At 49.4% G+C, this 26,732-nt stretch overlaps 1 protein-coding gene across 1 annotated transcript; it reads right to left on the reverse strand.

Moving 5' to 3' along the window:
* Window positions 1-10,631: 10,631 nt before the first annotated feature.
* Window positions 10,632-26,279, reverse strand: PXMP4 (peroxisomal membrane protein 4). The gene is made up of 4 exons (XM_003904842.4): window positions 25,948-26,279; window positions 19,024-19,086; window positions 14,867-15,065; window positions 10,632-11,048 (listed from the first exon to the last, which is right to left on the reverse strand). The coding sequence occupies exons 1-4, from the start codon at window positions 26,058-26,060 to the stop codon at window positions 10,785-10,787; spliced, it is 639 nt and encodes a 212-aa protein (XP_003904891.1). The 5' UTR covers window positions 26,061-26,279; the 3' UTR covers window positions 10,632-10,784.
* Between the last annotated feature and the right edge of the window lie 453 nt (window positions 26,280-26,732).

Raw genomic sequence — 26,732 nt, forward strand, 5'->3', positions numbered from 1 at the left:
GGTCTCCCTCCAGGACCACCATGTGGCTTCCTCACTGGGATGTATGCCGCCGGCCTGGCCCCTACACTCTGTTCTATACACGAGCTAGAAGCATCTTCCCCAAACATAACCATCATCACGTCACTCCCCAGCCTAAACCTGCCACAGGCTGCCCGCCACACTTAGAAGAAAACCCAGACCCCTTGCCCTGGCCCATGAAGCCTGCCTGGTGGATCCAGCTGGCCTCCCGGCTTCATCTCCAGCGAGCCCCACCCCTGCACTCAGTCAGTCACGCTGGCCCCTTCCTGGCCTTGGAATGCCTTAGGCTGCTCCCTCCTCAGGGCCTGTGCACTTGCAGAACCCTTGATTGGAACGCCCTTCCTCTAGCCTTGCAGAGCTCCCTCCTCAGTATTCAGGGCTCAGAGCAAACATCACCTCCTCAGAGAGGCCTTCCCCAGAAAACAGCCTCTCATTCTCTCCTCCCAAGCCCCTCTATCACACTGCCCTTTATGACTTCATGGCACCCACCACTCTCCAAAGTTCTGGAATATCACATCACTGGTCAGTCTTCCCTCCTTAGGCTATGAGCCCCACGTGGTAACTGCCTTCTTTTGTCACTGAATCCTGGCCTCCACCATCACCTGGCACTTTCTTTTTTTTTTTTTTTTTTTTTTTTTTTTGAGACGGAGTCTCGTGCTGTGTCACCCAGGCTGGAGTGCAGTGGCGCGATCTCGGCTCACTGCAAGCTCCGCCTCCCAGGTTCACGCCATTCTCCTGCCTCAGCCTCCGAGTAGCTGGGACTACAGGCACCCGCCACCACGCCCGGCTAGTCTTTTGTATTTTTAGTAGAGACGGGGTTTCACCATGTTAGCCAGGCTGGTCTCGATCTCCTGACCTCGTGATCCACCCGCCTCGGCCTCCCAAAGTGCTGGGATTACAGGCTTGAGCCACCGCGCCCGGCCATCACCTGGCACTTTCTAAGAATTCAGCCAACATTAGCTAGTATTCGTATGATTCCTGTGCTCAAGGCTCGGTAAACTATGCCAGCTGCGGCTGGGTATGGTGGCTCATGTCTGTAATCCCAGCACTTTGGGAGGCCAAGGCGGGCGGATCACTTGAGGCCAGGAGTTCAAGACCAGCCTGGCCGGCCAGGCGCGGTGGTTCATGCCTGTAATCCCAGCACTTTGGGAGGCCAAGACGGGCGGATCACAAGGTCAGGAGATCGAGACCATCCTGGCTAACACGGTAAAATACAAAAAATTAGCCGGGCGTGGTGGCAGGTGCCTGTAGTCCCAGCTTCTCGGGAGGCTGAGGCAGGAGAATGGCGTGAACCCAGGAGGCGGAGCTTGCAGTGAGCCAAGATCGTGCCACTGCATTCCAGCCTGGGCGACAGAGCAAGACTCCATCTCAAAAAAAAAAAAAAAAAAAAAAAAGACCAGCCTGGCCAACATGGTGAAAACCCGTCTGTACTACAAATACAAAACTTAGCTGGGCGTGGTGGCACTCGTCTGTAATCCCAGCTAGGCAGGAGGCTGAGGCAGGAGGATCACTTGAACGCAGGAGACAAAGGTTGCACTGAGCCGAGATCAAACCACTACACTCCAGCCTGGGAAAAAGAATGAGACTTCTTCTCAAAATAAATAAATAAATAAATAAATAACAACAACAACAAAAAGACACAATGCCAGCTGCTATGTGGTCAGGTGGGGATGACTTTTTTTTTTTTTTTTTGAGACGGAGTTTCACTCTTGTTGCCCAGGCTGGAGTGCAATGGCGTGATCTCGGCTCACCACAACCTCTGCCTCCTCCCAGGTTCAAGCGATTCTCCTGCCTCAGCCTCCCTAGTAGCTGGGATTATAAGCATGTGCCACCATGCCCGGCTAATTTTGTATTTTTAGTAGAGACGGGGTTTCTCCATGTTGGTCAGGCTGGTCTCGAACTGCCGACCTCAGGTGATCTGCCCACCTTGGCCTCCCAAAGTGCTGGGATTACAGGCGTGAGCCACTGCGCCCGGCCAGGGAAGGCTACTCTTGAGCAGAGACTCAGAATCTGGGACCCATGGACCCCAAGTTCCATGAACTTAGACAGAAAAAAAAATTACATTTTTATTTTCACTAGCCTCTAACTGCAATGGAACATTTCCTTCCATTTTGAATGTAGGCAACGAACCAGAGGGCTGTTGGCAGCATGTGGGACTTTGTCCCCAATAGAAATCACAGCTGTTTCCATCTCCCCTCCCAGTGCTGCGGGTACCCTGGGATATGCTCATGCTTATCCTACCTTTGAAATCATGGCCATTTTGAACCTGATGCTAGATCCTTTTATTTTATTTATTTATTTTGAGACGAAGTCTCGCTCTTGTCCCCAGGCTGGAGTGCAATAGCGCGATCTTGGCTCACTGCAACCTCCGCCTCCCAAGTTCAAGTGATTCTCCTGCCTCAGCCTCCCGAGTAGCTGGGACTACAGGCATGTGCCACCATGCCTGGCTAATTTTTGTAGTTTTAGTAGAGATGGGGTTTCACTATGTTGGTTAGGCTGGTCTCAAACTCCTTACCTCAGGTGATCCACCTGCCTCAGCCTCCCAAAGTCCTGGGATTACAAGCGTGAGCCACTGCAACTGGCCAGATCTTGTTATTTAGTGTGTTAAAGAAAGAACATGGCGAGGCACTGTGGCTCATGCCTGTAATCCCAGAACTTTGGGAGGCCGAGGCAGGCGGATCACGAGGTCAAGAGATCAAGACCAGCCTGACCAACATGGTGAAACCCCGTCTCTACTAAAAATACAAAAATTAGCTGGGCGTGTTGGCACATGCCTGTAGTCCCAGCTACTTGAAAGGCTGAGGCAGGAGAATCGCTTGAACCTGGGAGGCGGAGGTTGCAGTGAGCCTCAATCACACCACTCCACTCCAGCCTGGCAACAGAGTGAGACTCCATCTCAAAAATAAATTAAAAAAAAAAAAAAAAAAAGGAGTGTCCTAAAGGAGCTGATATGGTCTGGCCCTGATCCTTCTTCCAGCTGACATCCAGCCCATGAGGAGAAGCTGGAGGGAGAGGCCGGAAAAGCAATGAGAATGAGGCTTCTGACACAGACACTGGGACCCGCACTTCCATTCCGCCTGGCTTCTGGCTTCTTTATTAAATTATGACATCTGCAGCAGTTTTGAGAGTCCCAGCACAGAAAACAGGGCGCCTCCGTTCAGAAACCATTTCTCAGAACAAAACTCAGGAGAGCTCAGCTCTCCCTCTGTCTTCTTTATTTTTTAATTAATTTATTTCACTTTTAGTTTTTATATGAAGGACTACATGATCATTATCTCCCTCTGTCTTCTATCTGGGTGGCTGAGACCAGCATGGGTCCCACTCTACAGGGCACCCTCTGCTGAAAATCAAAACTTGCTCACCCCAAATGCCCTTCAAGGCTGAACTAAGACAAACTCTCCCCCTGTGAATCTGGAACAAGACAAGGAAGGGGAAGAAAAAAAAAACATTTCTTTTTATAAAGATCCTCAAATTTATCATAGAAAGCAACCCATCTGAAGTCACAAATTGTGGTGACGTGGACTTCGTTTTGAGAGGTTGAGTACAGTATGGCATTCTGGTTTAGGAGAGAGCCACGTTCAAAGTCTGATTCTTATACACCCCAAATGCACTCATGGGAAGGGAAAAGTGAACAATGTGGAAGGAAACACTGTCACCAGAATCCCTTCTGGAGCCTCAATGTGGAAGACTGCAGTGGCGAGCATCACACAAGGCAGCTTCTTGGCGTCTGGGCCTGTGAGTCACTGCGCTCACATGGGTTCACTTAGCATCTCTAATTTGGGAGCAGAGCAGCAGAAGAGGCCCAAATTAACTTGAGTTTTGTCCTTCCCCTTTTACTTGGAGTTCTGTGGGCCTGAATGCTTGGTGTCATCTACTGTAAGGCTCAGGACACCTGGGACCATCATCTTCACACTGATCATGGCAAGGATCTGCCCAAGATATCTGGGAGGGGAAGTTGTCAGGGGTGTAGGGGGAAACAGGCTCAAAGAAAGGACTCACTTTTATATCGGATTCTTGATCAAAGAGAAACCAGACACACAGAGGACAAGGAAGAAATGCCAAAGAGTTGAGTCGACATTGCAACGTAAGTTTAAGACAAAAATACGTGGCTGTGCATAGAATATTCCAGGAAGGCTGTATGAGAAAGTGCTAACAGTGGGTGCCACTGCAAAGGAAGGGCCTGGGGGTGCAGCACAGGTGTAGGAAGGAATCTGACTTTTCCCTGTTATACTTTTTATTTATTTATTTTTTTTGAGACAGAGTCTTGCTCTGTCACCCAGGCTAGAGTGCAGGGGTGTGGTCTCGGCTCACTGCAACCTCCGCCTCCCGGGTTCAAGCGATGCTCCCGCCTCAGCCTCCCAAGTAGCTGGGATTACAGGCGCGTGCCACCATACCCAGTTCATCTTTGTATTTTTAGTAGAGACGGGGTTTCGCCATGTTGGCCAGGTTGGTCTTGAACTCCTGACCTAAAGTGATCCACCTGGCTCGGCCTCCCAAAGTGCTGGGATTACAGGTGAAAGCCACCATGCCCGGCCCCTTTTTTTGCAGGGGGTGGGGAAAGGGGTCTCACTCTGTCACCCAGACTGGAGTGCAGTGGCATGATCACAGCTCACTGCAGCCTTAACCTCCTGGGTTCAGGTGATCCCCCCACCTCAGCCTCCCCAGTAGCTGGGACTATATGTGCGTGCCACCACACCAGGCTGATTGTAATTTTTATAGAGACAGGGTCTCCCTATGTTGCCCAGGCTGGTCTTGAACTCCTGGGCTCTAGCAATGAGCCTGCTTCAGGCTCCCAAAGTGTTAGGATTATAGCATGAGCCACTATGCCTGGCTACAGACTTTTTATAACTTGGAATTTTGTACTATGTGTAGTATTGATTTTAAAATATATTTTTTAGGTCAGGCATGGTGGCTTACTCCTGTAATCCCAGCACTTTGGGAGGCTGAGGCGGATGGATCACGAGGTCAGGAGATCGAGACCATCCTGGCCAACATGGTGAAACTCCATCTCTACTAAAAAAAATACAAAAAATTAGCCAGGCACGGTGGCAGGTGTCTCTAGTCCCAGCTACTCGGGAGGCTGAGGCAGGAGAATGGTGTGAACCTGGGAGGAGAAGCTTGCAGTGAGCTGAGATCATGCCACTGCACTTCAGCCTGGGCGACAGTGTGAGACTCTTGTCTCAAAAAATATATATATATACATATATATGTGTATATATATGTGTGTGTGTGTATATATATATATATTTAGTCTTACACGTCAAAAGAATTAACAGGATTGTAGCAGGTGTTTAGTAAGTAGAGGTTAAACCATTCTATTTCAGGAACTAGAGTTTAGGAAGCATAGTGCTTACTGTGTGACAAGAGCCCTCTGGCCATCCCTGTTTTACAGGTCTTAGAGAATGGAGCGCAGCTAGGAAGGAGCCAAACGGGACTCCTCTCAGATCTGCTGGAAGCCAAAGCCCTGTTCCCCAGCGCGGACCACACCGCCTTCCTCCCTGGAGTGTGCAGTTGGAAGCACCAGATGCTCTAGCAGCATCCAGAGAGATGCCATCTGGGAGGGAAACCTATTCTTAGAGAGCAGAGACAGTCCGTGGCGGAGCTGGCCAACCCCCAGCAGCAGTGGGGGGACTTCAGGAGGGCAGGCGGCCAAGGTTTCACCTTCAGCTGGGGGCAGGACAGGCTAAATGCAGGGTGTGCTCAGTCCTCAGGGGCACCCTTCCTCTACATTTGGATGCTCTATGGGAAATAACAGCATTTATTGAGGACTCACTTTAACTGTGTCATAGTCTTTAACCCTCCAGACCACTCAATGAGGTGTGTGCTACAACGCCTACTTTATCAATGAGGAAACAGAGGCACAGAATGGCTCAGTCACTTGCCCAAGGAAACTGTGGAGCCAGGGCTTGAGCCTAGGCACTCTGGCTCCAAAGCCGATGTCCCTGACCACCATGCTATACTGCCTCTCAACCTACTGTACAGAGGCCAATTCTAGTTTGGGTTCCCCCAGTAGCAGACTCTAAGATAAGGATTTGAGTGCAAGTGGTTCATATGGGAAGTGGTCCCAGGAAGCACTCGTAGGGGCATGAGGAAGGGAGACGGGGAGGGTGTTTGAGGCTCAGCCCTGCTTGGCTGGGAGTCCGTGTGGAGCACACGCTTCTGAGGTATGCCACCCGAGGGCTGAGGGCTGCGGGCTGTGGGAGTGGGGTTACTTATCAGTCATTGGTTGAGGGTTGCTCCAGGGATGTGTTCATTCCCCAGTCCTCCAGGCCTGCCAAAGGCTGGCAAAGGAGGCACCAGTGACAAGCTAGAGTCCTCAGGCAGAAAGACAGAGGAGTAACCACTGGCAAAACTGGCTGGTGTGCACGAGAGTGGTCAGTTAGAGGGGCTATAGGCAGGGCACCCCCACCATCTGCTATAAAACCTGCTTGGTGATGGCCCAAGCCCTCTGCCCTCCCCAATCCCTAGAGCAGCGGTCCCCAACAGTTCTGGCACCAGAGACCAGTTTTGGGGAAGACAATTTTTCCATGGACCGATGGGGAGGGGACATGGTTTCAAGATGATTCAAGCACATTATATTTACTGTGGACTTTATTTCTATTATTATTACCTTGTAATATGTAATGAAATAGTTATACAACTCACCATAATGTAGAATCAGTAGGAGCCCTGAGTTTGTTTTCCAGCAACTAGATGGTCCCAGCCAGGGGTGACGGGAGACAGTGACAGATCATCAGGCATTAGATTCTCATAAGGAGTGCACAACCTAGATCCCTCGCATGTGCAGTTCACAATAGGGTTTGCGCCCTATGAGCATCTAACGCCACCACTGATCTGACAGAAGGCAGAACTCAGGTGGTAATGTGAGCAGTGGGGAGTGGCTGTAAATACAGATGAAGCTTCGCTGGCTCGCCCACCTTTCAACTCCTGCTGTGCGGCCTGGTTCAGAACAGGCCATGGACCAGTACCAGGGTTGCGGACTCCTTGCTCTAGAGCTCATTCAACCTCTACGGCAAGTTAAAGGAGCTTCAAAATCACCTGCTCCAAGTTTGCAATAAATGTTGTGGCTGAAAACACAGCTTACAGAATCAGACTGATCCCACCTCAATTACCTTAGGGCTCTGTGACTCATTTGTCAGATGGGATAACAATGGATGGCTCCATATCATTCCCCACCCCCTTGTTACTCAGACCAGCATCACTGGCAGCACCGGGGGAGCCTGGGAGAAATGCAGACTCTCAGGCCCCACCCCAGCTCACTGAATCAGAAGCTGCATTTTAATAAGGTCTCCAGTGACTCCCGTGTACATTTCTACTAGTAACTTCTGAAACATAGAAAAAGACTGATGGAGTAAGTATATTAATAAAAGTATATCTACCCAGACCAGTGGTCTCAAATTGGTAGCCCATGGACCAAATTTTCCTGGAGACTTGTTTGATTTGTCCAGGATTGTGTGGTTTTTTGGTGTGGTTTTTTTTTTTTTCCGAGACAGAGTCTTACTCTGTCACCCAGGCTGAAGAGCAATGGCTCACAGCAGCCTCCCAGGTCCAAGAGATTCTCCCACCTCAGCCTCCCGAGTAGCTGGGATTACAGGTGCCTGCCACCATGTCCAGCTAATTTTTTTTTTTTTTTTTGAGGCGGGTGCCATCTGGCCGCCAGGCTGGAGTGCAGTGGCGGATCTCGGCTCACTGCAAACTCACGCCCTCCCGAGGAGTTCCCGCCATTCTCCTGCCTCAGCCTCCCAAGTAGCTGGGACTACAGGCATCGCCACCTGCATCCGGCTAGTTTTTGTATTTTTTAGTAGAGGCGGGGTTTCACCGTGTTAGCCAGGATGGTCTTGATCTCCTGACCTTGTGATCAGCCCGTCTCTCCCAAAGAGATGCTGGGATTACAGGCGAGCCACGGCCCGGCCATGCCAGCTGTTTTGTTACGGTAGTCCGGGTTTCACCCGTTGGCCAGGCTGGTCTCCCAACTCCTGACCTCGGAGTCCTCCGGCCTCAGCCTCCCAAAGTGCTGGGATTACAGTGTGACCACTGTGCCTCGTCCAGGATCGTGGTTTGAAAAAAATCCAGACTTGGCCGGGCACGGTGGCTCAAACCTAATCAACACTGAGCTTTATGAATCTGGATGGAGATCAAGACCATCCTGGCTAACACAGTAAAACAGTCTCTACTAAAAAACAAAAATGCTTGAGCATGATGGCAGGAACCTGTAGTCCCAGCTACTCAGGAGGCTGAGGCAGGAGAACAGTGTAGGTAAACCCGGGAGGCAGAGCTTGGAGTAAGCCGAGATCGCGCCACTGAACTCCAGCCTGGGTGATAGAACGAGACTCAGTCTCAAAAAAAAAAAAAGAAAAAATCAGACTGGCACACGTCTCCAGTTCCCCTATGTCCCCATCACTCCCCATTGCATAGCACTATGTCATTGTAGGCCCCTGTGGGCATTTGAATTTGTACCCCTTTCTGGCCCATATCCTATGATAAGCTAACATTTGCATAGCATGGCTTAGGTTTCTAAATTTGAAACAAGGCACTGAAAAAAACATGGGCTTTGAAATCAGATGAATCTGAGTTCAAATCTTGATTTGGCTGTTACACTAGTTATATCACCTTGGGCAAGTTACTCCTCTTTCTGATTCTCAGTTTCTTTTCCTTTTTCCTTTCCTTTCCTTTCCTTTTTCTTTTCTTTTCTGACACAGTCTCGCTCTGTGCCCCAAGCTGGAGTGCAGTGGCATGATCTCAGCTCACTGCAGCCTCTGCCTCCCAGGTTCAAGCAATTCTCCTGCCTCTGCATCCCAAGTAGCTGGGATTACAGGGATGTGCCACCATGCCTAACTAATTTTTGTATTTTTAGTAGAGATGGGGTTTCACCATGTTGGCCAGGCTGGTCAGGAACTCCTGACCTCAGGTGATCTGCCTGCTTCAGCCTCCCAAAGTGCTGGGATTACAGGCATGAGTCACCACACCCGGCCTGACCCTCAGTTTCTACATCTGTAAAATGGGGACCAAAACACATATTTGCAAGGCCACTGTATGGTTTAAAAATATGTGCAGGCTAGGGCAGTGGCTCATGCCTGTAATCATAGCACTTTGGGAGGCTGAGGCAGGAAGATTGCTTGAGGCTAGGAGGTCGAGACTAGCCCTGGTAACAGAGCGAGACCCTGTCACTACTTAAAATAATAATAACAATAATAATAATATGTGGAAAACACCCAAGTGGGAGTATGAATGCACTAAATGAAAGTAATTAGAAGTAGTGGAGCAGTGGTAGTTGCACAAGTCCAGTGAGGACCAGGGCATTATGATTATCCTCATTTTATGATAAATTGAGGCTCTGAGAGGTCCAGAACCTTCCCCAAGGTTACACAGTGGGGGAGTGGGGACTCAAACCCATGTCCTCTAGCTCTAGATCTGCACTGTCCACTAGAATCTTCTGTGAGGATACAAGTGTTCTATATCTGTGTTGGCTGTCATAGCATCCACTAGCCACATGTGGCTACTAGGCCCTGAAAATGTGGGTGGCAAAACATACACCCAACTTTGAATACTTAATACAAAAAAGAGTATAAAATATCTAATTATGTTAATTATATGTTGAAATAGCTTCTAGAAATTTGTGTTAAAGTATATAGTTAAGATTAGTCTTTTGGCCGGGCGCGGTGGCTCAAGCCTGTAATCCCAGCACTTTGGGGGGCCGAGACGGGCGGATCACGAGGTCACAAGATCAAGACCATCCTAGCTAACATGGTGAAACCCCGTCTCTACTAAAAAAATACAAAAAACTAGCCGGGCGAGGTGGCGGGCGCCTGTAGTCCCAGCTACTTGGGAGGCTGAGGCAGGAGAATGGCGTGAACCCGGAGGCGGAGCTTGCAGTGAGCTGAGATCTGGCCACTGCACTCCAGCTCGGGCAACAGCGCAAGACTCCGTCTCAAAAAAAAAAAAAAAAAAGATGAGTCTTTTTTTTTTTTTTTGGTGAGACATGGTGTCACTGTCGCCCAGGCTGGAGTGCAGTGGTGTGATCTTTGCTCACTGTAGCCTTGACCTCATAGGCTCAAGTGATCCTCCCACCTCAGCTGGAACCACAGGTGATAGAACCCGGCTAATTTTTTTGTATTTTTTGTAAAAACTGGGTTTCACCATGTTGCCCACACTGGTCTCAAGCCCCTGAGCTCGAGTGATCCACCCGCCTTGGCCTCCCAAAGTTCTGGGATTACAGGAGTGAGCCACAGTGGCCAGCCTTCTACTTTTTTGTAACGTGGCTACTAGAAACATTTTAATTACATATATGGCTCACATGTTTCTATTGGACAGTGGGACTCTAGAACTTCTCCAATAGAACAACATCTGAGATGAGGAACTTAAGTGTTTTTTAAAAAGTATTTACAACCCACTGCCCACCAGCAAGGAGCCCTCTGTGATGTAAGAACAGTTGAAGAATGAACATTCCCACCAGAAAGAGATCTCAGGGCCCTCCTCTGAGCTCCATGACCCCTGAGGCCTAGAGAGTGGTGTGGCTGGCCCCAGTCTCACAGAAGTCAGCTGCACAGCTGGAACCAAGCCCTAGATTCCTCAGCCTGATTCGGCCACTCGTGCCACCATACAAAGGTACCCACTGGGATTTGAAAATCAGTGTTTTTACTTCAGCAAATGGAACCTGGATAACACCAGTTAGAGTCTGAGCTCCATGATCTTGAGAAGGCAGGATCCTTTGGGAGGGTCTGCATGGAGCCACATCTTGAGCCACAGCCAGACACCTCAGGGCTGCGTTAATTGGAGGGGCGGCTCTTGTTATAGATGAGGAAGTCTGAGATGCCATGCCATACATTGCTGTCCTCATAGAGGTAGGTCATGGAGGACTGCAGTGAGGGCTGCAGGGTGGATCGGTGATACTCAAAGAGCCACAGCACCAGCCCCCACACCACTGCGGTGAGCAGCGGGAACGGGTCCCACCTGGGTTCAGGGATGTAGCCCTTCTCTACAGCCAGGCGGCCCAGGGCAAACAGGACACGTGACAACAGGTACATGTTGATCTGCAAAGAGGGAATGATGGGAATTACTGGTGATCAGTAGTGATGTCCCTCTTTTGTTTTTGATATTAATAATTTGTTTCATTTCTCTTTTTTCCTGGCTATGGGTTTATTTTATTTCTCTCTTCAAAGAATGAGCCTGGCTAAGGGTTTATTTTATTTATCTCTTCAAAGAATCAACTTTTGGTTTAGTTCCTTTTCTCTATTGATTTCGTGTTTTCAGTTTCATTGATTTCTGCACTAAATTTTTAATTTTTTTTCTGAGATGGAATCTGGCCCTATCGCCCAGGCTGGAGTGGGCTTACTGGATCTCGGCTCACTGCAACCTCTGCCTCCTAGGTTCAAGCGATTCTACTGCCTCAGCCTCCAGAGTAGCTGGGATTACAGGTGTCGTCCACTACGCCCAGCTAATTTTTGTATTTTTAGTAGAGATAGGGTTTCACTGCGTTGGCCAGGATGGTCCTGAACTCCTGACCTCAGATAATCCGCCCACCTCAGCCTTCCAAAGTGCTGGGATTACAGGTGTAAGCCACAGCGCCAGCCCATTTTCTGCACTAATTTTTATTGCTTCTTTTCTTCAGCTTACTTTGGATGTAGTTAAAAAAAAATAATAATAATAAAAATAAAACTTTAGAGATGGGGTCTTGCTGTGTTGCCCCAGCTGTCTCAAACTCCTGGCCTCAAGCAGTCCTCCCGCCTCAGCATGCCAAAGTGTTGGGATTATATGTGACAGCCAATAAAAATTACAGTTAAAAAAAAAAATGGTTAAATTTTTTTTTCTTTTTTTTTTTTTGAGACAGAGTCTTGCTCTGTCACCCTGGCTGGAGTGCAGTGGCACGATCTTGGCTCACTGCAACCTCTACCTCCCTGGTTCAAGCGATTCTCTTGCCTCAGCCTCCCAAGCAGCTGAGACTACAGGTGTGTGCCACTATGCCTAATTTTTTTGCAGTTTTTTTTTTTTTTTTTGAGAAGGAGTCTCGTTCTGTCGCCCAGGCCGGAGTGCAGTGGCGCTATCTCGGCTCACTGCAAGCTCCGCCTCCCAGGTTCACGCCATTCTCCTGGCTCAGCCTCCGGAGTAGCTGGGACTACAGGCGCCCGCCACCTTGCCCGGCTAATTTTTTGTATTTTTTTAGTAGAGACGGGGTTTCACCGTGTTAGCCAGGATGGTCTCGATCTCCTGACCTCGTGATCTGCCCATCTCGGCCTCCCAAAGTGCTGGGATTACAGGCTTGAGCCACCACGCCTGGCCATTTTTTTGCATTTTTAATGGAGATGGGATTACCGGCATGAGCCACCATACCTGTCCTAAAAAATACTTTTACAATTTAAAAATATTTAAGAAATTTGAGGGAGGCAAGTAGAGAGAGGCTGCCAACTTTGCAGGATGCCAAAGAACATTAAAAAACAACTAGCATTCCGCCAGGTGCGGTGGCTCACGCTACACTTTGGGAGACCAAGGGGGGCACCACCTGGGGTCAGGAGTTTGAGACCAGTCTGACCAATATGGTGAAACCCCATCTCTACTAAAATACAAAAATTAGCTGGTATGGTGGCAGGCGCTTGTAGTCCCCCCAGCTACTCGGAGGGCTGAGATAGGACAAATGCTTGAACCTGGGAAATGGAGGTTGTTGCAATGAGCCTAGATTGTGCCACTGCACTCCAGCCTGGGCAACAGAGCAAGACTCTGTCTCAATAAAAACAAAACAGAACAAAAACCCAACAACTAGCATTTAGTCTCTTATTCATCATCATCTCATAGCAAAAGGGAATTTTAACCCAGAAAAAAGACAAGTCACAGAATGAGAGAGAGTTTTTAAGAGTGTATTAAGTTTTCTTTTATGAAAACCTTACTTCAGGGTCATTTTTTCCCCTCATTTCACTACAGAGTGGTTTTCAAAAACAATCTCTGCCCCAGAGAGCAGCACATGCATTGATTTTTGGGAACCATGAAATTACAGATGGAAAAACTGAGAGGGAAATGACCTTCCAAAGTCACAGAGGGACTGGTGAGTCACAGACCTCAGACATGTAAAAGAGCTAAGAGCTTATCATCTTCATCACCTCCACCCCAACCTCTATACAGAACCAGGGCCCCCTCCCCTAGCCCCACCTCTATACAGAACCATGCCCGCTACCCCCACCCCCACCTCTACACTGAACCACGCCCCCTCCCCACTCCCACCTCTACACCGAACCAGGCCCCTTCTCCTATCAGCCATCTCTATATGAAAACCACGCCCTTCCCTAATTCCCCACCTCCTATACTGGAACTTACTTCTTCACCACACTTACACTCGAACCACGCCTCTTCCCACTTCCACCTCTACACTTAAACGCATACTTCTTTCCCTTTAATTTAGATTTCGCGAGATTTGCTTTCTGACCGGAGATTTCGAGATTGAACGAGATTTCGATTGAGATTTTTTGAGATTTAACGCGATTTAACGATAGCTTTTCGGATGAGATTTTCGAGGATTAACGATACGCTTTGATTGAGAGATTTTTGAGATTAACGATAGTTTTTCGACTTCTTGATTTTCGAGATTAACGATATTTTCTGACGAGATTTTTTGAGATTGAACGATAATTTTCGATGATAGCTTTTTCGACTTCCGACTGAGATTTCCATACCTTTCCTGCTCCGGACCCCCACCGGAATCCACGCCTCTATCCCCCAATCTTACTCTATACAGAACTACGCCTCTTCCCCAACTCCTAACCCTACACTGAACCACATCCCTTCCCCCACTCGTACCTCTATCCAGAACCATGCCCTTTCCCCCACTCCCACCTCGCCCGACCCATACAACTTACCTCTTTCCTCTCTAATTTATATAGAACTATACCTCTTCCCCACTCCTACCTCTACACTGAGCCACGCCCCTTCCCCTACGCCTACCTCTATAGAACTAATGCATCCTCGCACTTCTCTTGATTAACGATGTTTTCGATCTCGATTTTCGAGATTTACGCTTTTTCGACCGAGACTTCCCGAGATTAACTATTGTTCTCGATTTCGGATTTCGAGATAGAATTCAGGTCTCTCGACCCCCGACGGAGATTTGAATCCAGGAGATTTCTTGTTTTCCTGACCTCGAGAGAGATTGAACGAGACTTCGATCTCGTACTTCCATTTCCGAGATAGAATCCTTGTCCCTTTTCTCGACGACTTCGAGACTGAATCCACTTTTCCTCGACGAGACTCCCCGAGATTGAACGATTCTCTCATTTTACTTTTCGGATCTGAACGGTTTTTCTCGACGATCTTTCGGTCGACGCTTTCGATTTCGACCTGACGCTTCGGATTTGATGCTGAGATTTGAAGGAAAGCCCGATTAAGATTTCGAGAACGCATTTGATCTTTTGATTTTGATTATGATCGTGATTTCGATTTGATTTCTGAGGATTTTAACGATTGTCTTTTGGATTTTTGATTTCGAGAACGATGTTTTTCTGATTTTTCGAGACGAACGATAAGTTTCGATTTCCGATTTCTGCTGAGATTTGAACGACTTTTTCGATTTCCTCCCCACACCGGAACCGCCACACCCCTTCCCCCACCTACCTCTACACTGAATCACCCCCGCCCCATCCTACCCCATACCGAACCACGCCCTCCCCCACCCCCACCCCTACACTGAACCACGCCCTTCCGTCACCCCCACCTCCACTGAACCACCCCTTCCATCACCCCCTACCTTGCACCTCAACCGCCCCTTCTGTCACTCCACCTCTGTACTGAACCACTCCCCATTTTGTCACCCCCACCTCTGTGCTGAACCACGCCCCCCTCACCACCCCCACCTCGGGAGGATCTTTACCTGGCTGTTGATGTTATTGTTTTCTCCAAACACCAGGATACCCCCGAGGAAGGCCGCCAGGAATGCGTGCGCTGGGTAGGTCTTGCCTTGTATGCGGGACTGCAGGGCACGGAGACCCTTGTAGGTGAACACAAACCATGCCAGGTTCCAGGAGTGCATATACGTGGCCTGCAGGATGGCCCACAGCTTCTCCTGGAGGCTGCACAAACACAGGCGCCCCTGCCATGAGTGCAGGCTCGGCAGCCCCACTGAGCACTGGGCATGCCTAACAACCTGCCAAAGCGCTCAGAGTAATGCTCATTCAGTCACCGGCCTCTACCCTTCATGCTCTCTCCCCTGATTCAGGCCTTGACTCAGTGCCACTTCCCCAAGGAGACCTTCCCTGATCACCCTACAGAATAGAATACCCATCACATCCTGTCCTGACCCTAATTTTCTTTTCCTTCCTAGCTATGGTCACCACCCGACATTTATATGCTTGTTTATTATCTTCCCCCACCCCAGTAGCAGCTACAGGAGGGTGGTGTCTGGATCTGGCTTGTTCATCTGCAGGGCCTGGCACATAGTAGGTGCGTAATAAATGTTTTTTTGAGTAAAAATGTGAAGAAGTGAAGGAGTGAGTGTCTGCCATGTGTTGGATCTGGGAATACAATTCTGAGAAGAAACAGATCTGCTCGCTGCCCTCAGGGGCTTGAGATCTGCTGGGAGAGGAAAATGTGAAATAAATAATCACAAAAAGAACTTTGACCTTGACAAGAGATGGTGCTGGGATCTTCCTGATGAGGAGGAGTCAAGGAGGTCAAGAGGGGAGGGGAGCTGCATCCCAGGCAGAGGGCTCAGCACGTGCCAGGCCCAGAGGAGGGGCAGAGAGTATGAGGAAAGGAGCAGAGAGAAGCCACAGTGGCCATGGGCAGAGAACCAGAGAGTTTGTGGGGAGGGTGCAGGGCAGAGGCAGTGGGGCCATGCTGAGTTTGGTCTTTATCCTGAGAAGTGAACATTTAAATAGAGGAGGCTATTCTTTTTATCCCTTAAAAATCACTAGAGGTCAGGTGCAGTGCAGTGGCTCACGCCTATAACCCCAACACTTTGGGAGGCTGTGCTGAGTAGGCGCCACTGCATTCCAGCCTGGGCGACAGAGAGAGACTCTACCTTAAAAAAAAAAAAAAAAAAAAAAGTTACTAGGAGGCCAGACACAGTAGCTCACACCTGTGGCTCACACCTGTCATCCCAACACTTTGAGAGGCCAACACGGGCAGATTCCTTGAGCCCAGGAGTTCCAGACCAGCCTGGGCAACATAATGAGACCTCGTCTCTATAAAAAAAAATAAAGAAAAAATTAGCCTGGTGTGGTGGCACATGCCTGTAGTTCCCACTACTCGGGAGGCTGAGGAAGGAGGTTTGCTTGAGTCTGCAGTGAACCATGATTGCGCAACAGCACTCCAGTCTGGGTAACAGATTCCCTGTCTCTAAAAATTAAAAAAAAAAAAAAAAAAAAAAAAAATCACTAGGGGGCAGGAAAGACAACACAGAGAAAGAGCAGAGTCTACTCCTCCCAATTCAGGAATGGCAAACTCAGGTGCTCTTAAAGCTCGACGAGGACCCTGAATGAGTGAGAGGGTCCACGGGGAAATCTTCCAGGTGGCTGGGGACAGCCGGGAGCAGCTGGCTGTCACCCTATGCAAACACAGGCCCCAGTGTTGCCAGTCCTAAGGCAGGAAAGCTCGATTTCCATGTGGAATCTACCAGTTTTTAAATGTTGGCACTAACCCTGCCTTCAAAATGTGTCTAGAGACTGACCACTCTTCTCACCTGCACCAGCACCACTGAGGTCCAAGCCCGACACTGGCTCACTTGCATCACTGCCACAGCCTCCTGGAGGGAACCTGCTTCTGCCCTTGGGTGGCCCCGCTCCCCTCCCCCCACACCAATCTGTTCTTAACCTGGCAGCAATTTTTTTTTTTTTTTTTCTCTGAGATGGAGTCTAGCTCTGTTGCCCAGGCTGGAGTCCAGTGGCATGATCTGGGCTCACTGCAACCTCTCCTCCTGGGTTTGAGCGATTCTCTTGCCTCAGTCTCCCGAGTAGCTGGGACTACAGGTGTGCACCATCACATACGACTAATCTGTTTGTTTATTTATTTTGGGACGGAGTCTCACTCTGTGGCCCAAGCTGGAGTGCAGTATCGTGATCTCGGCTCACTGCAACCTCTGCCTGTCAGGTTCAAGCAATTCTCCTGCCTCGGCTTTCTGAGTAGCTGGGACCACAGGCGTGTGCTGCCATGCCGAGCTAATTTTTGTATTTTTAGTAGAGACAGGGTTTCATCGTGTTAGCCAGGATGGTCTTGATCTCCTGACCTCACGATTTGCCTGCCTCAGCTTCCCAAACTGCTGGGATTACGGGCATGAGCCATTGTGCCCAACCTAATCTTTGTATTTTTTGGTAGAGACAAGGTTTTGCCATGTTGGCCTGGCTGGTCTCGAACTCCTGACCTCAAGTGTACCACCCACCTCGGCCTCCCAAAGTGTTGGGATTACAGGCATGAGCCACTGCGCCTAGCCTGGTAGCAGATTCTTAACCCTCACGCTGTTAACACGTAAGTCAAATAATGGTGCAGCTCTACTCAAAATCTTACAACAATTTCCCATTGCACTTAAAGGAAAAGCCAAATTCCTCTCTATGACCCAAAGCTGGAGAGGACTGACCCAGGTCAAGCTGTGACCCGCCTCTCTGTCCTCTCTCCCCTTCAGTCCCTCTGCTCCAGCCTCCTCACACTTATCAGGCAGGATCCTACCTCAAGGCCTTTGCACTGGCTATGCCCGTGGCCTGGAACACTCTTTTCCCTCATATCCACCTGGACAACTCTGTCTCCTTCAAGTCTTTACTCCAATGTCACTTTCTCATAGAGGCCTTCCCTATTTAATTCTGCAACCTGTCCCCTCAGCACTTCTGATGCCCTTTCCCTTTTTCCCTGCTCTAATTTCACTTTTCCATAACCATATCACCTTCTAACATACCACAGACTCTCCTTACTAGGTTTATTTTCTGCCACCCCCTGCTAGAATGTCAGCAGGAGTCACTGCCTGTTTTGTTCACTGCTGTATCCCCAGTACCTAGAACAGTGTCTGGCACATAGCAGATGCTCAATAAACACCTGCTGAATACACATGAGTTCAGTTTTTTAAAAAATGACTTGGAGGACAACAAAAACAAAACAAACAAATAAGATAAAAATACAAAATGAGCACATCTTGCAAGTTGGAGTTGGCCTGGAGGCTAGCAGTGCATGATTCCTGTACATTCTACGTGAGCCTGTATGCATTAAACACTAGACTGCAACCCGTTTTCTGAGAAGTGCCTTGAGGGAAGAGCTATGGGAAATGAGAGGAAGGTGAAGAGGCTTGAGCAAGAGACGAGAGATCAGGGAGCTCTGAGGAGGAAGTGATCCTCAGAGAACTGGTCTGGAGTGCTAGGAGGGAAGTAAAGGTGGAGTGCGAGCCAAAGGCTCTCCTGGCGTGAGTGCTGCATGAGCAGACGTGTGCAGGTGGAGCTACACATGGCACGTGCATGGAATGGCAGTGAGTTCTGTGTGCCAAAGGCACCCCAGGGTGGACACAACAGGGGGTCAGCTGAGGCCAGACTGCAGAAGGCACTGAAGGCCAGGCCTGGAAGCTGGGCTTCCTTGGAGGGCACAGGGAGTTTTCAAGCAGGGATAATGGGATCACAGTTGGACTTTAGGGCCAGGCACGGTGACTCACACCTGTAATCCCAGCACTGTGGGAGGCCCAGGCAGCTGATCACCTGAAGTCGTGAGTTCAAGACCAGCCTGGCCAATATGGTGAAACCCCATCTCTACTAAAAATGCAAAAATTAGCCAGGCCTGGTGGCGGGTGCCTGTAGTCGCAGCTACTCAGGAGACTGAAGCAGGAGAATCGCTTGATTCCCAGAGGCGGAGGTTGCAGTGAACCAAGATCACCACTGCACTCCAGCCTGGGAAACAGAGAGAGACTCCATCTCAACAACAACAAAAAACAAAAGAAAAAAAGAGTTGAACTGTAGGAGGCGTGATGGGGGGGACAGGGTAGACCCAGCTAAGAAGCTACTACGACTGTCCTGGCACTGAGGGCTGACCACCTTCTCTCCCAGTTTGAGGGATGTATACCTGCCATTCCGGAAGAGAAAGGTCATGACCAGTGCATGAGGGGCCCGGATTTTGGCTCCATAGCTGTAGAAACAGAAGAAAACAGTTACTATAACGTCACTGTGTTGCACTTTCTTTTTGGGCTCTCCTTTTGACTGCTTGTTCTCTCTCCCCATCCCAAATTCTGACACCACTTTGGGAGGGGAAATCATGCTGGATGCAAATCCTGGCTCTGATACTTCCTGGTAGTATGGTCTCAGGCATGTCCTTTAACTTCTCTGAGCCTCAGTTTCCGCACCATAAAAAGGGATGTTATTTTTAATTATTCAACAACAGAGCCTCATTCTGTCTCCCAGGCTGGTGTGCAGTGGTATGATCATAGCTCACTGCAGCCCTGAACTCCTAGGCTCCAGCGATCCTCCAGCCTCAGCTCCCTGAGTACCTGAGACTACAAGTGTGTGCCATCATGATCAGCATAAAAAGGGTTGTTTTTTGTTTGTTTTTTGAGATGGAGTCTCGCTCCGTCACCCAGGCTGGAGTACAGTGGTGCAATCTTGGCTCACTGTAGCCTCCGCCTCCTGGGTTCAAGCAATTCTCCTGCCTCAGCCTCCCGAGTAGCTGGGATTACAGGCGCCAGCCACCATGCCAGGCTAATTTTTGTATTTTTAGTAGAGATGGGGTTTTACCATGTTGCCCAGGCTGGTCTGGAACTCCTGACCTCAGGTGATCCGCCAACCTTAAAAAGGGATGTTAAACGTCAGAGGGCTCGTTGTAATTTCTTTTTTCTTTTCCGAGACAGAGTCTCTCTCTGTCGCCCAGGCTGGAGTGCAGTGGTATGATCTTGGCTTACTGCAACCTCTGCCTCCCTGGTTCAGGCAATTATCTTGCCTCAGCCTCCTGAGTAGCTGGGATTACAGGTACACGCCACCACGCCCGGCTAATTTTTGTATTTTTAGTAGAGACAAGGTTTCTCCACGTTGCTCAGGCTGGTTTCGAACTCCTGACTTCAGGTGATCCGCCTGCCTCGGCCTCCCAAAGTGCTGGGATTACAGGTGTGAGCCACCATGCCCGGCCCTATAATTTTGATGGAAGGAGATGGTACATGTAAAAGGTCCACCATCCTTGCTCAACTGGCTTTGTGGAATTGCTCCCTCTGCTCCATCCTGACATTCTCACTGCAGCCAGTCTCATCTTTTTTTTTTTTTTTTTTGAGACGGAGTTTTGCTCTTATTGCTCAGCCTGGAGTGCAATGGCGTGATCTCGGCTCACTGCAACCTCCGCCTCCCAGGTTCCAGCAATTCTCCTGCCTCAGTCTCCCAAGTAGCTGGAATTACAGGCATGTGCCACCATGCCCGGCTAATTTTGTATTTTTAGTAGAGATGGGGTTCTCCCTGTTGGTCAGGCTGGTCTCGAACTCCCAACCTCAGGTGATCCGCCCGCCTCAGCCTCCCAAAGTGCTGGGATTATAAGCGTGAGCCACCCTGCCCGTCCTAGCCAGTCTCATCTTTTAAAAACATCAATCTCATCACATCACTCCCAGCTTAAAATCCTCTAACATCTTTCCACTACTCACAAAACAAATTCCAAGCTCCTCCCTGCAGCCTTGAAAGTGCTACAGCCTTGGCCCCTGGTCAATGCTCCCACCTCACCCCAGAGCCCTCCTCTGCTGCTCCAGCCACACTGTCCTTCCTGGACTGCGTCTGACACATCAGGTCCTTCTCTGCTCCTGGCTTTGTCCTGGCAGTTCCCACTATCTGGCGTGCTCCTCCCCAGTCACCTTCCCTCAGCCTTCCAGTCTCAGCTGGGCCCTCTGTAAAGGCCTTCTGATACTCCAGCCTAGGTTTGCGCAATTTTTCATTGCCACAGATCCCAAAACTTCTCTCCAGCACTTCATCTTCCCAGTTTAATGACTCAGCTATTAACTATTTATTCTATTATAATGATCGCTTTCCTGTGCTAGACTGTGGGCTCTGTGAAGACAGGGAATGTGTCTGGCTTGTCATCTGCATAGTCCCTAGCACCCCACATGGTACCTGACAAATAACATGTGCTTGATAAATAACTGTTGACTGACTGATGCCAGAACAGCCCTTACCCATGACAATGTCATTTCTAGAAGGTTCTATCTTCAGCTTGGCTCATCTTAAAGTTAACAAATTCCCTAAAACAGCTGTTAGGTAACACTATACCTCTTTCTAACTATTATACAAAGGAGGACCTCAACTTTGTAAAAATGCATTTATAAAAAGGCTGGTACTTTGGAAGGCTGAAGTGGGCAGATCATTTGAGGTCAGGAGTTTGAGACCAGCCTGGACAACATGGTGAAACCCTGTCTCTACTAAAAATACTACAAAAATTAGCTGGCTATGGTGGCGGGCACCTATATTCCCAGCTACTCGGGAGGCTGAGGCAGGAGAATCTCTTGAACCCGGGAGGCGGAGGCTGCAGCAAGTCGAGATTGTGCCACTGCACTCTAGCCTGGGCAGCAGACTAAGACTCTGTCTCAAAAACAAAAATAAAATTTAAAAAACTGGAAGGAGGCCGGGCGCGGTGGCTCAAGCCTGTAATCCCAGCACTTTGGGAGGCCGAGGCGGGTGGATCACGAGGTCAGGAGATCGAGACCATCCTGGCTAACATGGTGAAACCCCGTCTCTACTAAAAATACAAAAAAAAAACCAGCCGGGCGTGGTGGCGGGCGCCTGTAGTCCCAGCTACTCGGAGGCTGAGGCGGGAGAATGGCGTGAACCCAGGAGTTGGAGCTTGCAGTGAGCCGAGATCGTGCCACTGCACTCCAGCCTGGGCGACAGAGCAAGACTCCGTCTCAAAAAAAAAAAAAAAAAAAAAAAAAAAAAAAAAAAAAAAAACTGGAAGGAAATATGCCACTGTTATTAGCAATGCCCACTGCACTGGAGGAATATAAAATTTATTTTTGCTTGCTTTTTAAACTTTTCTATACTTCCAAAATTATCTGTGATTAAGTATTGCTTTTAAAATTATTAAATATTTTAAATGTTACATAATTGCCTCCTTTTAAGATTCAAACCTCTTCCCCCACCCCTCCTTTCTCCTCCTCATTTAGGGATCTAGGAATGATGTGACCATGTTTACTTTCATTGTTTTAACTATACTCAAATGAATAGTAGAAAGACAGTGGTATTTGGTGCCAAAGCCCTGCCATGTTTTGCTGTGTGAACTTGGATAAATCAGTTAACCTCTCTGAACCTCCCTTTTCCCATCAACAAAAGGTATTCTCCATTTTACAGAATGGCTTTTGGCAGTTACGCACATGTAGAAGTTCCTAGCTCAGTCAATATTAGTATCTCTTCTTTTTTTATTCTTTATTGGACAACTCCACCCCTACCCCTATCCCTGACTAAGTTCTCCAGGTACCGACCCTGGTCTTACCAGGCTACAAGGTCTAAAAATCCTGGACAGCCCCCTTGAGACAATGGTCATGAGCCACATACTATTGTCTCCCCAAATATACATGAATGTTCACTGCAGGCTTGTTTGAAAAAACAAAAGACTGGAATCAAATCTGTGTCCAAGGCTGGGTGCAGTGGCTCATGCCTGTAATCCTAGCACTCTGGGAGGCCAAGGTAGGAGGACTGCTTAAGGCCAGGAGTTCAAGACCTGCCTGGGCAACATGGTGAGACCCCATCTCTACAAAAAATAAAAAATTTGGCCAGGTGCAGTGACTCACGTCTGTAATTCCAGCACTTTAGGAGGCTGAGGTGGGTGGATCGCTTGAGCCGGGAGCTTGAGACCAGCAGCTTGAGACCAGCCTGGGCAATGTAGTGATACTCTGTCTTTATAAAAAGTATGAAAAATTAACTGGTGTTGTGCACCTATAGTCCTAGCTACTTGGGAGGCTGAGGTGCGAGGATTCCTGGAGCCCAAGAGTTCAAGGCTACAGTGAGCTATGATCACACCACTGCACTCCAGCCTGGGTGACAGAGCAAGACCCCATCTTTAAATTAAAAAAAAAAAAAAAAAAAAGGCCCAGCACGGTCGTTCACGCCTGTAATCCCAGCACTTTGGGAGGTTGGGGCAGGTGGATCACCTGAGGTCAGGAGTTCAAGACCAGCCTGGCCAACGTACCGAAATCCCATCTCTACTAAAAATACAAAAATTAGCTGGATGTGGTGGTGCACACCTGTAATCCCAGCTATTCAGGAGGCTGAGGCAGGAGAATCGCTTGAACCCGGCAGGTGCAGGTTGCAGTGAGCCGAGATAGTGCCATTGCACTCCAGTCTGGGCAACAGAGCAACACTCCATCTCAAAAAAAAAAAAAAAAAAAAGAATGAGGCAACTTTATGCACACTGATATGGACATACAACTTATTAGAGCAAGGTGTACAGATGTGTGTGCAGCACAGCAATAACTGTGTAAAATGAGGAAATTATAAATCCAAAATTATTTCAACATAAAACTTTTTAAAAAGATGTGTGGGGGTGCCGGGTGCAGTGGCTCACACCTGTAATCCCAGCATTTTGGAAGGCCCAGGCAGGTGGTGACGAGATAAGGAATTCGAGACCAGCCTGGCCAGCATGGTGAAAACCGTCTCTACTAAAAATACAAAAAAATTAGCCAAGCATGATAGCGCGTACCTGTAGTCCCGCTACTTGGGAGGCTGAAGCAGGAGAATTGCTTGAACCCGGGAGGCGGAGGTTGCAGTGAACCGAGTGAGATCACACCACTGCACTCCAGCCTGGGTGACAGAGCGAGATCCTGTCTAAAAAAACAAAAAAACAAAAAGGGCCGGGCGCGGTGGCTCACGCCTGTAATCCCAGCACTCTGGGAGGCCGAGGCGGGCAGATGACGAGGTCAGGAGATCGACACCATCCTGGCTGACATGGTGAAACCCAGTCTCTACTAAAAAATACAAAAAGTTAGCCAGGCATGGTGGCGGGCACCTGTAGTCCCAGCTACTCAGGAGGCTGAGGCAGGAGAATGGCTTGAACCCAAAAGATGGAGCTTGCAGTGAGCCGAGATCATGCCACTGCACTCCAGCCTGGGCAACAGAGCAAGACTCCGTCTCAAAAAAGAAAAAAACTTGGCAAAAGGGTCACTGATGATTAAGCAATAGCTGACATAATCTGGCCAGAACCAGTGGGAACCAGTTCTACCTGACTCTTGAGTGTCCATGGGAGCCAAGAGCCTGGCACTGGGGCCAGGCATCCTTGGGTTTGAATCCTGGCTCCAACCCTGACCAAGTGCTGTGGCCATGAGCAATGGGTCTACCTCTGAGCTATAGCCTTTTCATCTGGAAAATGGGGACAATGGCAATTCTGATCTTGCACACTTATTCATTCATTCAATAAATATTTGAGAAACTACTAAATACCAGGTGCTAGTAATACACCAAGGAACAAAATAGATAAGTTATGGCCTCATGAAACTTACTTTCTTTTTTTTTTTTCTTTTGAGACGGAGTTTCACTCTGTCTCCCAGGCTGGAGTAGAGTGGCCCAATCTCGGCTCACTGCAACCTCCACCTCCTGGGTTCAAACAGTTCTCCTGCCCCTCAGCCTCCCATGTAGCTGGGACTACAGGCACATGCTACTACACCCAGCTAATTTTTGGTAGAGATGGGGTTTCGCCATGTTGGCCAGGCTGGTCTCGAACTCCTGACCTCAGATAATCCACCTGCCTCGGCCTCCCAAAGTGCTAGGATTACAGGTGTGAGCCACCATGGCCAGCCTGTGCTAAGCATTTCACACATATTGACTCAATCTTGATAGTATAAGTACTAGTACCATGCCCATTTTACAGAAATTGAGGCTTAGAGAGGCTAAATGACTTCCTCCAGATCACAGAGCAGGTGGGACCAGGGTTCAAGCCAAGGCATCCATATCCTCCCCACCATCCCACGTTGCCACTAGGATGCCAATTCCGGGGGGCACAAACCACTTTCTCTGGTTTGTTCTCTACTTTGTCCCGGGTTCTGGCACTATAGGACCTCAATAAATGGTGGCGGCCGGGCGCGGTGGCTCACGCCTATAATCCCAGCACTTTGGGAGGCCGAGGTGGGCGGATCACGAGGTTAGGAGATCGAGACCATCCCAGCTAACACGGTGAAACACCGTCTCTACTAAAAAATACAAAAAATTAGCCCGGCGTGGGGACAGGCGCCTGTAGTCCCAGCTACTCCAGAAGCTGAGGCAGGAGAATGGTGTGAACCCAGGAGGCAGAGTTTGCAGTGAGCCGAGATTGTGCCACTGCACTCCAGCCTGGGCGACAGAGCAAAACTCTGTCTCAAAAAATAAATAAATAAAATTAAAAAATAAAAATAAAAATAAATGGTGGCTGTTATGCACTAGGTTTAAAGGAGGCTGAGCTCCCCTCTAGGCACCTGCCAGGGCAATGACCCCAAGACCTCCTCTCTTGCAGGTAAAATGCCAGGATAGTTGCAGCTTCTTTTACATTCATTGTCAGTCCCAGGAGCCCCCTTAGCCAAATGGGACTTGGCGCTGGAGTCCCACAGGTGAGGAGTGAGAAGCAGGATGCAAGTCCATGGGCAGCTTCATGGGGACAGTATAAACAGGAGGCTTCTGCCTGCCAGCTAGAGGCCAGAGCCTAGTTCCCCATTGTGCAAATAGGGCCGTTGAGGCCAGTCAGGCCCAAAGGCACACCGCGAGGCGAGGTGAACTGAACCCAAATAAGGGGATACAGGAGCTGGCCTGGGAGGAGGTCAAAGCAAGAGGGCCAGGCTGCAAAGGTTGGAAGACCCAGAAAATGTGCAGTGGGAAACCCAGTTCAGGGCTGGGAAGGCGCGCAACCCAAAATCCAGCTCCCATTGCATAGATAGTGACCTCCGAGACTTAGAGACAAAAGAGGACTGCTCCAGGGCACACAGCACTGCGGCGTCGGACTTTGAACTCGCGCCTCCGACCCCAGCCAGGACATCCCTCAGCCCCAGCCCGGCCCGATGGCCCCACTCACACAGCCCCGTTCCGGAAGCCCTTAAGCACGGCCAACGCAGCGTGGTAGCGGCGCTTGCGCAGCAGTGCGTTGACGGCTACGAGCAGAGCCCGCAGCTGCGGCGGGGCTGCCATAGTGCGGGCGGCGCACCGGCTCGGGGTGCGGAGCTGGAAGCGCACTGACAGCCCGAGGGTCCAGCTGCAGCGCCCACAGCCCCTCGGTAGCGCCGCCAAGTCGTGGCGTCTATAAGCTGTTTCTGCCGTCACTCATGCATGGAAGGCCAATCAGAGAGCGTACTTGTGTCATGGGGCAATAGCACTCATCGAGATAGTTGTCTGACTGGAAGAGAAAGGAAAGCCTGTAACCAATCACAGTGGGGTCCGCCCAAGGACACACACACACACACACACACACACACACACACACACACACACACGATTTGTCCAATCAGAAGGCATTTTCCCTTGGGCTATTTTCGGTTCACTAGTGGGTTTGGAAGGAGGCGTGTACTTGGAAGGAGGGCTCCAGAAGGAAGAGTCGCCCTGCTTAGAGCTGAGATGGGCGACAGGTGATGATACAGGGAGGAGCAGGTCCCCATCCGACTGGGGTATCCTTTACCATAGCGATCTTCTCAGAGTGTCAGTCACATGGCCCCTCAATGGCTTCAATGTACGTATGTATGTTTTGAGATACAGCCTTGCTCTGTCACCCAGGCTGGAGTGCAGTGGCACCATCTGGGCTCACTGCATCCTCCCTCCCCCAGGGTTCAAGCAATTCTCCTGCCTTAGCCTCCTGAGTAGGTGGGA

Source organism: Papio anubis, chromosome 16 (genome assembly GCF_008728515.1).
Source record: "Papio anubis isolate 15944 chromosome 16, Panubis1.0, whole genome shotgun sequence".
NCBI lineage: Eukaryota > Metazoa > Chordata > Mammalia > Primates > Cercopithecidae > Papio > Papio anubis.

Bases quoted from the DNA above. Each gene is read 5' to 3' on its own strand.
- PXMP4 (XM_003904842.4), bottom strand. From the start codon at position 26,060: ATGGCAGCCCCGCCGCAGCTGCGGGCTCTGCTCGTAGCCGTCAACGCA. The intron at 15,066-19,023 runs GTATACATCCCT...GTGTTTGTGCAG, and splicing joins TTTCTCTTCCGGAATGGCAG to CCTCCAGGAGAAGCTGTGGG. The intron at 11,049-14,866 runs GTAAAGATCCTC...CCCTCTTTGCAG, and splicing joins ACAATAACATCAACAGCCAG to ATCAACATGTACCTGTTGTC.